The 15,197-nt window shown below is 42.0% G+C and overlaps 1 protein-coding gene across 2 annotated transcripts in view; it reads right to left on the bottom strand.

Annotated features, from left to right (window-relative positions):
* Nucleotides 1–233: 233 nt before the first annotated feature.
* LOC131071444 (protein THYLAKOID RHODANESE-LIKE, chloroplastic) overlaps nucleotides 234–15,197 on the bottom strand; it is a 79,215-nt gene continuing 64,251 nt past the window's right edge. Inside the window, exons 3-7 of one of the 2 annotated variants that reach the window (XM_058007279.2) lie at nucleotides 1,752–2,105; nucleotides 1,478–1,639; nucleotides 1,189–1,368; nucleotides 864–1,061; nucleotides 234–737 (exon numbers count right to left, since the gene is read on the bottom strand). In XM_058007279.2, the coding sequence (XP_057863262.2) occupies nucleotides 690–737; nucleotides 864–1,061; nucleotides 1,189–1,368; nucleotides 1,478–1,639; nucleotides 1,752–2,105 (942 nt within the window). In that variant the 3' untranslated portion in view covers nucleotides 234–689. The remainder of the gene's footprint in view (nucleotides 738–863; nucleotides 1,062–1,188; nucleotides 1,369–1,477; nucleotides 1,640–1,751; nucleotides 2,106–15,197) is intronic. The other variant, XM_058007280.2, reaches the window with a different exon arrangement.

The raw sequence follows: 15,197 nt of genomic DNA, 5'->3' as shown, positions 1-15,197 counted from the left end.
TTTACCATACAATTCATCAACAAAAGGGAATTTTATCTTTGTTTGCAGCCAACGATGTAGTTGCATCCAAATATGGTATAAAATTTGTATATACTAATCAATGCAATATATTAAATAAAACTATTCTGCTTCAACTACTTGGTGGGGTTTTCATCACTTCACATATACACAAGCCATTGATGGTACCTATTTCATGACTCATGACCCAAAGGCATCAAACGGAACAAACAACATTGTTAACAAAAAAAATTTAAACATTTTATGGTCAAAATCATTCATCAACAAATTGATTGAAAAAGAATTACAGAAAAGGTAATAGAATACCAGGCTGCTTCACACTTACTATCCTAAGAATATAAACGCACTCTTAGTCGCAATTTTACAACAGCCATAATAAGCCTCCTATAAAATTTTCCTAATCAACAAGGAAATTCCTTGACTACATCCTCACTAGTTCTCAACTTGCAACCGTAGGATATTTCCATACAGGATTGTGAAATAGATAATTGAATGTGACTGACTTCTTGAATTAGAAAACCCACAAGGTAAAATATCAATTTACAAACAGAAAATTGCAACCATCTGCCAGTAACATGGAAGTTTTGAGTGGATATGTTCATTTCAAACTATGTACAAGGCCAATTAGGGAAACCTCTTCAATGCGTACAGGGCCCATTGGGGAAACCTCCTCAAGGCCTTGATGGAGTTGGTGATGTGGGTGGTTTCAAATCTGGATACTGCACACAAAATCATCCAGACAAGTAGAGTATAAGCGTGCCTTGAAAACCAATCTTCCATATATATGCAAGCATCTTTGTTTGTAGAAATAAAGAAAATAATATCATTCTAAAACCATAAATTACCACAGAGTATGGTGATAATGTTTTGTAATGGCAAGAGGCCTCAAAAGCAGGTGCAATTGGTGCAGATTTAATTGCTGGAGCAAGTTCATCAACATTTTGATCCAAAACCAGTGGAATTCTACCAGTAGCAGCATCTATAGCTTTACCCAAACTTGGTTTTGATGGAGTTGGTGATGTTGGGGGTTTCAGATCTGGATACTGCACAAGATATCAACAAAATAACTAGATGACAAGTAAAGCTTTAGATACAGCAATTTTCCATCCAATCTACTAACTATATAGATGCATCAAGAAAGATACCAAAAATGATTAGAATATTTGATACCTGTGCATATGGAGACAATGGCCGTGAGAAGCAAGGGGTTTCAATTGCCGATTTAGTAATTCGGGCAGAGCCGTCAACAATTTGGTCAGAAATCACTGGACCATTGTTTGTAGCAGAATCCAAAGCCATTCCAGTTGGCTTTGATGGTGTTGGTGATGTTGGGGGTTTCAAATCTGGATACTACAAACAATATCAATTGTGTAACATCAAAAACAACATTCTCTGCATTAATTATACATAGTAGTTTAGATGCATCAAAAAAGGAAAAAATGATAAGACCACATGATACCCGTGCGTATGGTGACAATGCCTGGGAGAAGAAAGGGGTCTCACTAACACCAACAACCACCTTCTCATCTGCCATAGCTGCACCATTATCGGTAGCAGCATCCACAGTTTTGCTGGTTGGTTTAGATGGAGTGGGTGATGTTGGCGGTTTCAAATCTGGATACTACAGAGAAGACCAATGAGTTAACAATAGAGGATAAGAATATTGCGAAAAATAAATTCATTGCATCCAATATAGAAAGCAGTTTCAAACGCATCGACAAACCATGGAGTACCTGTGGATATGGTGACAATGCCCTGGGCAAGGAAGGAGCCTGAGAAGAAACTTCCACTGGTGCAGTCTGAGATGCTGAATTCACTCCAACATCTCTGTCCAAAGATGACGGAACTGGTGTAGTTACATCAACCTTTTTATCTGGCATAACTGGAGCACCCAGAGGTACCAAATTAGTTCTGACTTCTGGGTCCATAGAAGATGGCATGGTCCTCGATTCGGTACTTTTATCTTGTAGAGATTCTTGTTTTACTGTCGAAGAGGCAGAGGCATTGATTTTTGGATTTGGAGAAACAGTTGCCCCATCTCTAGCAACGACTTGTGTACTGTTCGTAAATAGTTTTTCTTCAACTGCCTGTGTAACACAATGCATAATCTTTATTTTCTCATAGTTTGACAAGTTCCAATTAACTATAACTATAACTATAACTTGGGCAAGGGCAAATTCATAACGAGTTCAAAAACTAAAACAAACTTAGCACTCTTTATATATGCTGTGTGCATAAAGCTCACATGTATCTCAATGGCATCCCCTTTACTCCAAAAGTGAAATCAACTCCTCTTTCAACAACAGAAATTTTTTAACAAGCTAGTATCTGAAAAATTTATTCTTTCCCATAAAAACAAGCTATCCTTTACCCAGCAATTTCCATCAAACAATGTTTGAGATTAATCATCCCAAGTAATAGATGATTTCTTTGTAACAGTTCCTTCAGAAGTATCAATTTTCAACTCTTTCTCTGCACAATTTGTTAAAAGAATGGATGAGAGTCTGTGTCATCGAGCCTGTTGTGTGACAAATTAATAATTGAACGGGCAATATTAATTAGTAATTGTGCCTACCCACTATCCACATAAAATTGCAATCTATTCTTATTGAATATATTGTGATATTGGAATCCTTGAGGGATTCCTCCTCAATTCTCTATATTCAAATATTTCAATGCATATTGTGAATATTTACTTTTTGTTAATTATGAATATTGCATTTAAACACTCGCATGGTACTAAAGCCTGTGGTTTTTTAACCTACAGTTTTGTGTTTTTTCTAATCACACAGTTCAATGAAAAGCATACTGAAAAACAATGAATTTGGTCAATTAAGGCTAGTTTGTTAGGGACTGGATTTTGAAAAGGGAATCTCATTTTGATATATGGGTGGTGTTGTGACCTTTTCACACATCGCCCCATTGCTAACGGGGACCCCCTCTTTTCCAGCTTCCTGCGTTGTTAGGTTAGGGTTTTGGCTGCCTAGTGGGCAATTTTGCGTTTCCCATGCCCGAGTCTCGGAGTTTTGATCATGCCTAGTGCCGTCTAGGGTTTTTGAAGTGTTAGGATCAAGTTGCAAAAGATGATATTTTAATGATCCTAAGTTTTGTCTAAGTGTAGACATATTGAACGTTAACGTGTTTTTAAACATGCGCATCAAGTGATATTAAAGTGCTAAGATATTCACAGACCTTTTGGAGTTGTTTTCTCGCTCCTAAGGTAATATTTAAGTTGGTTTCTGTTGTGCGTTGCACACGCCCCCTGTCGCCGACAGGGTCCCCCTTTCCGGTTTTGAGTTTTTTATCGTCATCCCGAGAATCGAAACAGAGTTTCTCGTGTCTCCTCGAGCGAGTTCGTGATCAGTTCGTAAGCTGATCGACGTTGGAATAATGAACCAATGAGTCCTCTTGACTGATCTGGCTTTCGGGCGTAAATACCGAAAGTTTGTTCCAAAATTTCAAAGTTTAACATGATGCATCTCCTTTTCGGACCCCAGGTCCGAACTTGGCAAAAGTCAAGTTGAGGTAAAAAGGAAACGTTATGCGCTCCCCCTTTTGGATTCAAGCGTCCGAGAGTGAAAATTCAAAATTTAAAAGCATAAGGTGGCAATCGCATTTCGGACCCCAGGTCCGAAATTTCCAAAAGTTGAGTTTTAAAAACATAAGGCGAACGCCGTTTTCGGACCCTAGGTCCCGAAAAGTGAAAGTTAAGTTAAAACATAACAAAACGTCCATTTCGGACCCCCGCGTCCGAACTTAAACCAAGGCAAAAGATTAGGTTTTTAAGCATAACACAACGCGCATTTCGGACCCCCGCATCCGAACTTCAACAAAGCAAAAGGCAAAGCCAAAACATCGGGCGAATGCCGTTTTCGGACCCTAAGCCCCGAAATGACAAAAAGGGAGAGTTTAAAAGTTAACAACGCCCATTTCGGACCCCCGCGTCCGAACTTCAAAAGGCGAAGTTAAGTTTTAACGCAGTGCAAACAATGCCCACTTCGGACCCCCGCGTCCGAACTTCAAAAGGGAAAGTTTAAAAGTTTAAAACATCCGTTTCGGACCCCCCCCGCGTCCGAACTTCAACAGGGAAAGTTTAAAAGTTAAAAAACGTCCATTTCGGACCCCCGCGTCCGAACTTCAACAAAGGCGAAGTTAAGTTTTAATGCAGTGCAAAACAATGCCCACTTCGGACCCCCCCGCGTCCGAACTTCAACAGGGAAAGTTTAAAAGTTAAAAAACGTCCATTTCGGACCCCCGCGTCCGAACTTCAACAAAGGCAAGTTAAGTTTTAAAACAGAGTGCGATACACCCATTTCGGACCCCCGCGTCCGAACTTCAAAAGGCGAAAGTTAAGTTTTAAAACATAGTGCGATACACTCATTTCAGACCCCCGCGTCCGAACTTCAACAAAGGCAAGTTAAGGTTTAAAACAGAGTGCGATACACCCATTTCGGACCCCCGCGTCCGAACTTCAAAAGGCGAAAGTTAGGTTTTAAAACATAGTGCGATACACTCATTTCGGACCCTCGCGTCCGAACTTCAACAAAGTGATAGGGCAAAAAACGTTTTCGGACCCTAAGCGTCCGAAATTCCAAGGTGAAAGTTTAAAAGCGAAACATAGTGCGATCAACTCTCCAGACCCTAAGCTCCGAGCAAAGCTTAAACGCAGAAAGCGAAGTCCAAAAAGCTCCGAGCAAAGCTTTAACGCAGAAAACGAAGTCCAAAAAAGCAAGCAAAACTTTATCGCAGAAGGCACAGTTTGTAACGCGGAGGCCAGGGCGAGCAAACCCACGAAGGTTAGATCCGAAAACAAGGAGGTAAGACACTGCATCATCCTCCCATCAACCATTTAAAATTCAGGTTGCTAAGCACAGAACCATGTGAAATTGATAAATCCTCTTTCATCTTCCAAACCGCGAAAATTTAAACAGGAAGGATAACCGTTGGGATTCAAATTTTGCAGGGTCATCCGCTCGCCCCGCGCGACAAGGTCGGGCAATCACCCATCATTCGCTCCAATCAGGATAAATGCCTAAATCAGCGGCAGAATCATCAAAAACACCCGCTGCAGCAGAAACCTCACGAGCATCCAAATCAGACATCCCACGGAAAGTTGAAAGAATGAAGTATCAGTATCAGAGGGGAGGGTTAAGAGAGTCAAAGGTCCAGAGCATCTGGGACAACATTGGTGACACCGACCTTGGCCACATTGATATTCAGGATTTCAGGGATCGGGTCTTCTCACCCAATGCATATGGCAGGCCTAGGCAAATGCTGGAAAGTGGCATCGCCCAAGCAGCAGGTTTTCCTCCAGCAATCCAGAACTATGAATTAGTAGTGGAAGCTGCTCGGCATTACGAGCCAAAGTCCAGATTAGTGCTTCTGGAAGATATCACTATTGCCGACTTCTCCCCTGAGGCTATCGGTGATGCATTTGATATCCCCTTTCCAAATAATCCCATAGCTACAACAATGGACGAGGCACAGGGGGCGTATGATATGAACCCAGCCCGATGCAGGGCATTGATTAACGAAGAATGGTTCAAAGAGAAAAGGCCTTCAAGCACCAGGATTGTGAAAAAGACCCCCAGAAGTGACTTTCATAATGAACATGGCGATATGGTCACCTTACTTAGCCGAGTCATGGGACTTCCTAAGTCCAACTACTTTGAAGAATGGATGTTCTATTTTACAGAACAGGTCTTTGCCGGAAAGTCTAAGTTTGACTGGGCCCAGATCATAAGTGATAACATCCACGCTCAGCTGATTGAGCTTGAGACAAAGAAGTATTTCACCATGACCTCCTATTTGGTCTATATGTTCGCAAAGAATCAACCACTGCCAGGATTAATAATGAAAGGTGAGATCGGGAATGGGCCTGGTCAGGTAAAGGTTTATGATTGCTACCCGCAGCTGCACTACCAGGATATAGCTCAAAGGGAAAAGAGCAGCCCGGCTTACGCGGTCGGACAGTACGAACGTGTCAACGACGCCTTCACAATGCGCCTAGTCAAGCTAATGCAGGGAGGGTTACACATAAGGCTCTCGGAGCAAGCTACCATTTTAGTGCAGAGGTATGGGGCCTGGTTTATTCAGTTCCCAAGATTCTCCTACATCCGAATTGCTGGCTTTGAAGGTGCCCCCCTTCGACTTCCGCGGTACCCAATCGATAAAGTAGTCCTCATGGAGGTGGCAAGACAATCACGCCCTGCCGGCATATTATTACGAGAAAGCAAGCAGGCTGGATTCGCACTTCCAATGATCATAGGCAACCATGATGTCCAATTGAGAACTCCCACCCTAGCAGAAGAGTCCCTTGCAGAGCTAGCCTCTTATGGCCTACAGGAACATTTCCCAAGAAAATGTTTTGATCATGACAATTTGGCAAAGAGAGCTTACGGTAGGCGCTACAGAGCAAAGGAGTCAATTGAAGATTACTGGAAAAATTACTCCGATGACTACGAAGTCAGGCGACGGGAATATTCTAGATTGAGTGTGCAGCAAATGCGACTCTTTGAGTACCGTCAGGTCCCGGATCAGCTCACAGACTCGGGGAACTGTCTCCAAGTTCGGGAATTCGAAGCAGTAAGGCATCTCTTGCCAGGCGTTGATTGGTCTCAAGACCCAATCACGGATTTCGAAGCAGTCATGGCAGCCCCGGCAAGATACACGGATCAATGGTTACAACACCAGATCGAGAGGCTAGTCCATGAAGGGGTCCAGTTTACTTACCATCTGATGGGCAGTTTCGACTCTCAGTCTTCCGAAGATGAAAGGACATCAGCTGAAAAACCAGAGAAAAGGAAGAAAACTAAGGCTTGCAGAGGGACTCGGGCATCCAAGAGAACAAGGAGGGAGAAGATTCCCATAAGAAGGCCAGAGACCACTTCATCCTCAAGGGATCCCAGTTCGTCCGACGACGCCATAGATTTGGATTGCATACCTGCTCCGCCTTCCCAGAGCAACATAGAGGCATTCCAAGCCAATGATCCTCCTGCTCCAGATATGCCGGACACCGAGCAAAAGGGCCCCAATCCGACTAAGCCGGGTGACCAAATAGAGGAAGGAGAAATCCCATCCACCCAGGGGATCGAAGTGCATGAACCTACCCAGCAGAGCCGCCACGAATCGCTACTCCTCCATGCAGCCAAGGACGACTCAACTGTCGAAGGGGAACAAAGAACAGACGAGATCCATGAGCTCGAGGGAACCAAGGAGCCACCATCATAGGAAGATGTCAGACAATTATTCAGTGAGATAGGGGAGAACTCAGATGCAAACAAGGAGCTTCCTCCTTCTTCCACCCCTCCGATGGCGGGACAACTGTTAATTTGTGATCAACCAGTTGAAAGCATGGGAGAACAAGGTGCTAACTTAACCCTATCCTCAACCCAGACAGTGCCTCAAGAGTGGCTGATCGCTAGAGCTCAGCGCAGGGCCGCCACCAAGGTGCCCATCGATCTAGAGGACATCTTCTCACGAATGGATCAAGCAAAAGCAAAAGGGAAGAAGAAACCAAGAACATACTCTAAGATAACCAAGGATGAGCAAAGGAACCGCACTCTTCATATTGCTACCCCGCCCGTAAACAAGCCAGCAGATCAAATTAACACTGGCAGATTATAGCATTACGACTGTCCCCATCGGACGAGCTACAAAAGAGCAAGAAAAGGAGGAATTCAGGGACTCAGTGCAGAACATACTCAGACAGCTCGAGGAAATCACGGCTGAAAAGGATATGTATCGGGCCCGTGCTGAACAAGCCGAGGGATACATCGATAAGCTCCTACGGCCACTACACAACCCCTCTGAATCCCATATTCCCCCAATGGCATTAGCACAAAGGACCACAACTGAATTTGAAGGAATCCGGGATACCTCAAAGGCCGTTAAGGAATGGGTGCAGGACATCAAGAAAAAGGGAGAACAGATCCTCAAAGAAGTAAAGGAAATGGCTCTCCATCGAGAGCTAACTCTAGTCAGGCTGTTGGAAGTAAAGAGGGAATCCCTTCACATGCATGAAGTAGCGGCCTCTACCCTTCCCCTCCTAAGAGCTCTTTTCTGGACACATACACAAATTCCCACACTGCCTGACATCCTGGATCCCCATAGCATCAGTGTTCTCAAGGAATGGTACTGGACCGTCACCATGAAGAACGACGCCCATGAAATTATTGACAAAGAAAATGACGCATGTGAGGCAATTCTGGGGAACATGCAAGAACTAGGCAAGACCATCCTCCGATCAATGGTTTCGGGGTGGATAAATGACCTGTCCGACAGTGTAATCCGGCCGGATTGGGAGGAAAGGTTGGGAGCAGATAAGGTTTCTTATTCCATTGAAGACTTGAGTTTTGCTGGTCAGTTCCATTCAGACATATTGTGCTTCGAGCGTAATCGCTCCAGCTGGAAGGACGGTTTAAGGCACGTGGACCAGTATCTCGAAGGCATGCAGTACAAAATTCGCCACCCTCCCATGCCACCTTTTAATCCCCTCTTCCAATTATGCATCAAGTTTTAGGAATATGTCCGCGAGGAACGAGCAGCAGGTCGTGATTTATGGCGAGAATACCTGCATGGCAAGGACCAGTTTCTGCAAAAGGAATGTGAAACCAGAATAGAGAAAATAGTTTCTCAAAAATGCCTTTTTCCCTCCAAGTCTTAAAAGGTGCACTTTTGTCCCAAAAAGGTGACAGTTGACTTTTGGTCAACATATTGTAAAGTTTTTGTGCACCTCCCTTTTTTTTGGATTATTTCAAAGTTGTAATTATCCTTTGGTAGTTATTGCTCCTTTTGGGGTAGTTGTAGATATTTATCCCCCTATTTATGAGTGTGGGTCCCTCTTTTTGTAAGGATGAATCTGGGCCACTTGTCTAGATTAGATCTTGGCCATTCATCCATTTTTGGAAACCTATTTAAGGGGACTGGTTTTCCCTCATAAAAGGAGGAAGTTCTTGAATTGTTGCGAAAGCTCTGAAGAAATTTTGCAGGAATTAATACAATGGATTAAAATTACCTTCAAATTTCCTTGTGAGTGCATGGTCTCCTTCTTCATTTAAATTAGAAAGTTTTTAAATTATGTCTGTTCATTTTGTACAGCAGTTCTTACCAAGCATCTGATAGAACCTTCACAGTCCATACCATTAGAGGATAGCTGATTGCTTTTTTTCCTTTCTGCATGGTTAATCTGGGCTATTTTATGATTCAGTTCGATTATCAAATGTATACATATCATGAATGTAGAAGTTCTAATATTGTATTTGGTAATATGAAAATCTGGTTTCTCCTTTGAAGATTGCACTAAGTTTATGCAAACATTGTGTCTGAATGACTGATGATGCTTAATTTGGTTTCCTGGAGGTGTCTATCTGCTTGGGTAAATCTGTTGTCCTAGTTAACATTTACAGTTCTCTTTCTCCCTAACCTTCCTTTCTTTCCTCCCAATTTTATCCCCTTTTTTGAAATCTGCAGTCCTGCTAAATCAGCTTCAAATTAACCAACATCACCTGAAAGAAAACCGTAAGAAGTCCCTGGGAATTCGTATATGGAATTGCCAATCAAACGTAAGCCCCCTTGTGTTTCCAGCAAAAACACATCAAGCCACTGAGAGATCCCGCAGTCAAGACCTGACAAAAGAAACCTTGAGGTTATCCCCATTGATCAAAACGTAGAAAATAGCATTAGGGATTCCCTTATTTCAAGAGAGGGTAGGATACTCAATGAGTTTATTCTATTCTGCGTTGGCCGTATGGAATTTGCAGCGATGCGATTTCATCCACGTCAACAGTTTCGCACTTTATTCCAACATTTTCCTAGCGTTTCGCTCATATTTTTGGAAAATTAGTCTAAGCCCAGTTAAATTTAAAGTCGCTGAGTGATTTTGACTGGTTAAAATGATAAAATCCTAAGGGAAATTCATATTCCAAGGGTTAAAGGGTCAAAATTCATGCTAGAGGTGATTTTCCCCTCACATTCCAGACTACCCAACCCATTCCCCACTCAAAATCCATACTACACATGGGTTTCCCCTGGAATCCATACTGGCCACTAATTTCCCCCACTATTTATCCACACCTAGAGCGATTTTCCCCTGGAAATGCTAAAATTAGGCTAAGTGTCAGGATTTATCTAGACTGCCATCGAATTTCCCCTGGGAGTGCGAACTAGAGTGCGGACTGGAGTGCAAGGATAATTCCATGCCTGGGTCGTTTTTCCACCAGGATTTTTGTGACAACTAAGTGAGGATTTTTGTCCGGATTTTTATCCAGACAGGGATAGATCTTCCCCTAAGCATTTTTGTAAGGATTTTTGTCCGGATTTTTATCCAGACAGGGATCAACTTTCCACTAGGAACATTATGAAGAGTTTTGAGTTCGGATTTTTGTCCAGACTGAGGTCGAATTTCCACTAGGGAGGTATTTTTTTCAAGTTAAGTGAGTTTTGAGTGTGGATTTTTGTCCAGACACCCATCGAATTTCCCCTGGGGGGTGATTTTTTTGCAAAATGAGTGCATTTTTGTCTGGATTTTTGTCCAAACTCATATCGATTTTCCCCTGGGATGGTTTTTTGTGCATTTTGATGAAATTGAGCATGGATTTTTGTCCAAGCATGGGTCGAATTTCCCCTGTGGGGCAAATTTTGACACTTAAGTAATTTTTGAAGGGATTTTTCAATCCCAACTGATAGTGATTTTCCCCTGGAGGCTTTATTTTGGATTTAAATTGGAATATTTTAATAAATAAGCCCCATTTTGATTTCTTTTAAATAATTATTAAATGATTATTTAAAATTTAAAAGCAAATTTAATAACTTGCAATAATTATTAAATGTTTGAATCTTCTAGAAGCAAGTTAGGGTTTCACCAAGCAAGTATTTATACAAGTGTTTTTTATTCCACATTGCTTGTGTGGTGAAAGTTGGAAGTGAAAGCAAGTATATGAGAGGAACTTCAGCATTATTTTATTATTATTATTTCTGCCAAGTGTCTCCATGAAAGCGATTTTTTCTCCAAGTTGGGCGAATTTTTATCAAGGCATTTTTGTGAAGTGTGGTATTGAGGATTTATTTTCCTCCATTTTTTCCAGCTTGCTGATTTATCCTCCTTGGCAAAAGTTGGCAAATTCATGATTGAAGACTTGGGCGATTTTTCCTCCACCATTTGTGCTTGCTGTTCAGACCTTCATTGCTGCAGATTGCTGCCATTAACAACAATTTTCAGAATTTTGAAAATTTAGATTTTTTGCTAAGGAAGGCGATTTTTTTTGTGTTTGGGGTATCCAACCCCAACTTGGGCGATTTTTCCAGATTGCTGCCATCCTTCATTGTTGCAGATCAAGGCTGCCATTGACATCAATTTTCAAAATTCCATTTTTCGCGCTAGACTTGGGGAAAATTTGATTTTGCTTGGGAGGTGTTTTGGTGCCATGTTTTGATGATTTTCATGCATTTTTGGTGGCTGCCATCACTTCCAGCCTGCTGATTTGCTTCAGATCTGAAGTTTGCTTCAGATTTTGACCTCCATTAATGGCTGCCATTAATTTTCAGACTTAAGTTTTTATTGCCCCAGCCAATTCTAACTTAAACATTTAGCATTCGGAGGTGTTTTATGGAGTTTTCTGTGCATTTTTTAGACCATTTTATCGTTGTTGCAAGTCTGAAACTCCATTGTTAGGCGGTTGTCCTCAGAAATTTTCATTTCCAGCCACCTAACCAATTTTGGCGAATTTGCTTGGGGCTGTTTCCTTAGCAATTTTTCATCATTTTCAGGGATTTAAACCACTTTGCAAGGTGCTGGTAAGTCTAAAGTGTTCGATTTTCAGACTTGTCCTCAGAAAACTAAATTTTTACCAGCCATACTTATATTCCAGAAAATGATTGTTCTCATCAATAAAACTGATTTTTATTGATTTTATGCACATTTTGAAGACTACAACATGTTTTTGAAAGTCTGATTTTTCAAGTTGTCTTCAAAATTTTGACCTCCATTGTTGACTGCGGAAGGTGTCTTGAGACATTCATTGTGTGAAAACACAACCTTTCACACTTTTCCTTAGTCACCACTTATCCGGTATACTCCTTTGCATTCTTTGCTTGCATATTTTCTAAGCATAAGGAGGTATAAATGAATTTATGGAAGGCTTCCATGCCTTAGTGTTGTCACACTTTGAACGTAATTGCTAAAATTTACCAAGTGTATGGATTATTTTCCTGACTCCATGCTCTAAATTAGCTAAATCTTTAGAAAGTCAGGAATTTTATTACAAGTATTTATTTTTTATCCTAGGACTAACTTCCAGCTTCGTACAGGTGCGATGTCAAAATCAGGATACAAGGAAAGGAAAGAGCTGCTAAAGACGTTGGAGACTGGATTTTATCCAGAGTTTAAGATTTCCTCCAGATGGAAGGAGATCACTGATACCAACATGCATTTCCTGGACTTCGACCAAATGCAACGTTGGATATTCGGATCCAGAGATCAGGTTCCTTCTCCAGCATATGCGAATATTATGAAGAGTGGCATTTTCCATGCCGTTGGGTTTCCACAATCCATACAGTGCAGTGAGTTGATCCTGAAGTGTGCACGATGTTACGATCCGCTCACAAGAATGATCAAGAGTCCTAAGGGCGTTGTCATCGCCTACCTTGCTGAGGATGCCATTGCTGAGGTGTTCGGAATTCCACGCAGTACAGACATGAAGGATGTGACCAAGGAGGATTATGCAGACAAATACACGAAGAAGATGGGTGTATGCAAGAGTTTAATTAATATTGCTGAGGTGTTCGGAATTCCACGCAGTACAGACATGAAGGATGTGACCAAGGAGGATTATGCAGACAAATACACGAAGAAGATGGGTGTATGCAAGAGTTTAATTAATAAAGAGTGGATGATTGAACCTAGGAATCATCATTCCAAGGCTCCCAAGACACTTATGTGCGTAGATTTTAAGGAGGAATATAGTGATTTGATATTCCTACTCAATAGAGTGATAGGAATGTTGCAGGGAGCAATATTTCATGGATGGATGTTCTACTTCATCCAGGATTGTCTTAGAGGAACACTAGTGAATTGGTCCAAGATCATAAGCGACAATCTGGATTTTCAGTTGAGAAATGTAGAGCGATCCAAGTCATTCCCCATGACTTCCTACCTGGTGTACCTCCTCGCACGATTCGTTTCATACAGAGGATTAATATGCAAAGGTGAAGTCAGGAATGGGCAAGGACAATTTAAGAGTTATGAATGCTACCCCCAGTTGAGTATGCACAGAATTGAAGACTACAAGAGAGTGAATGATGCATTCACTATGTACATCACACGGATGCTGCAGGGCGGAATCCACAGAAGATTGTCCAAGGAGGCAACAGAGTTAATAGAGAAATATGGATCATGGTATATACAGTTTCCCACTTTCACATACCTTAGGATTCATGGGTTTCAATCTGAACCCTACAGACTTCCTAGGTATCCAACTGACAGAATGATATTGTTGGAAGTGGTAAGACAACTTCTAGAGTTCGATGTTATCCAGAGAGAGAAGCACAGGACAGGAATGACATTCCCTATTTCAATTGAGAAGACATCAGAGGTCTGCCAATCCGCCATAGCTGTCAGCACTGCAGGTGAGGAGATTGCATTCTATAGATTTGCTACCTACAAGAAAAGAGAAAGATTTGATCCAGACAAGAAGGTCGGAAGGATCAGAGGAGAGAAGTTCACTCATAAGGTTGACATAGAGGATTATTGGGCTAACCTGATGGACGAGCAAGCAGTGAAGAGAAGAATGTGGTCCAGAATGTCAGTGGATTTCATGAGGAAGTGTGGACTTTTCCTCATCCCTGATCAAGTATTAGATGATAGAGATCATACACAACAACATTATGAGAATGAAATGAAGAAGGCAATCCTATTGCCAAATTGGTCAGAGTCAGAAGAGATTGACCTGAATGTATTGATGAGAGAGGTCTTGAATTTCTCCCGCACATGGGTGGATATGCAGATGAACAAATTAGTTGACATGGGTGTTCCCTTCACTTATGAAAGGATGAAGCCGGAAGAGTCTACTTCTGAGGATGATCAGAGGACTGTCAGTGATGTCAGGATTCATGCAGACGAAGAGAGTCAAGCTCCCAAGAGAAGGAAGAACATGCCTGGAGAAGTCAAGGCTAGAGGGAAGAAGATTGAGGATGTGAAGAAGAAACAGAAGACTATCATTCCTCCAATTATCATTCTTTCACCCCCTCCCAGTGTCTCATCAATCGAAGTGATTGAAGTAACAGAACAGAAAAAGGAGACTCAGCAGTGTTCCAACACAGTGATACTACCAGAGAATATTCAGGAATTCCATGCCACAGCAACATCTGCACCTCCTGATGAGAATAATGATCAGCCAGAATCCCCTACTGTCCTTTTGGAAGTTAGCTTGGGAAATGAAGTATATGATTGGACTAAGGATAATCCTGATGATAATGAGGAGGTTATCTCGGCATTGAAAGGACTTGATCGAGAGGTATATCTTGATGATGGTATGGAAATGGCTGCTATTCCTGAATGGCTGAGGAGAAGCATGGAGAAAAGTAAACAAATGATAGAGGTACAGCCTATTGATGATATTGATGACTACCTAGCTAGGAGCGCTAAGAAGAGGGAGACCAAGAGAGCGGAGATTTTGTCGCACATAGCTAGAGATGAGACAGAAATGCGGATTGCGCAAATCGTTGTTCCTAGAGCTGGCGTGACAGCGGACACTGCTACTCCCATGGATTTCCAAATCACTTCAGTCGCCCTTGGTCATCCATCCGCAAGGCAGGAATTTCAGGAGATTGGTGACAACCTCCAAGCAATCAATGCAAAGTTAGACACAGCAATTGCGGAGAATGAAAGGTACAGAGAAGAAACTATTAGACTCAGAGAGTATATTGCAGGGACAAGGCGTGGAGATCCCACCCTTATTTCCCCTATTACAGTTGACCATGGAATACATTCACACTGCGAGGTAGCGAGAGGTACACACTCAGAGGTGGAAAAGTGGATTGAAAGCACAAGGAAGCAAGCAGATGATTTCCTTACTCAGTTTGTCCAAGCATATGATAAGACAACAACGCTTGTATTCAGAATCCAGTATTTGGAGGGAGTTTGGGAAGAATTCTGGCCTATCCAAGAGAAGACTATTCCACGC

The sequence above is a fragment of the Cryptomeria japonica genome, chromosome 6 (genome assembly GCF_030272615.1).
Source record: "Cryptomeria japonica chromosome 6, Sugi_1.0, whole genome shotgun sequence".
Lineage (NCBI taxonomy): Eukaryota > Viridiplantae > Streptophyta > Pinopsida > Cupressales > Cupressaceae > Cryptomeria > Cryptomeria japonica.
This window is presented reverse-complemented; position numbering and strand designations above follow the sequence as displayed.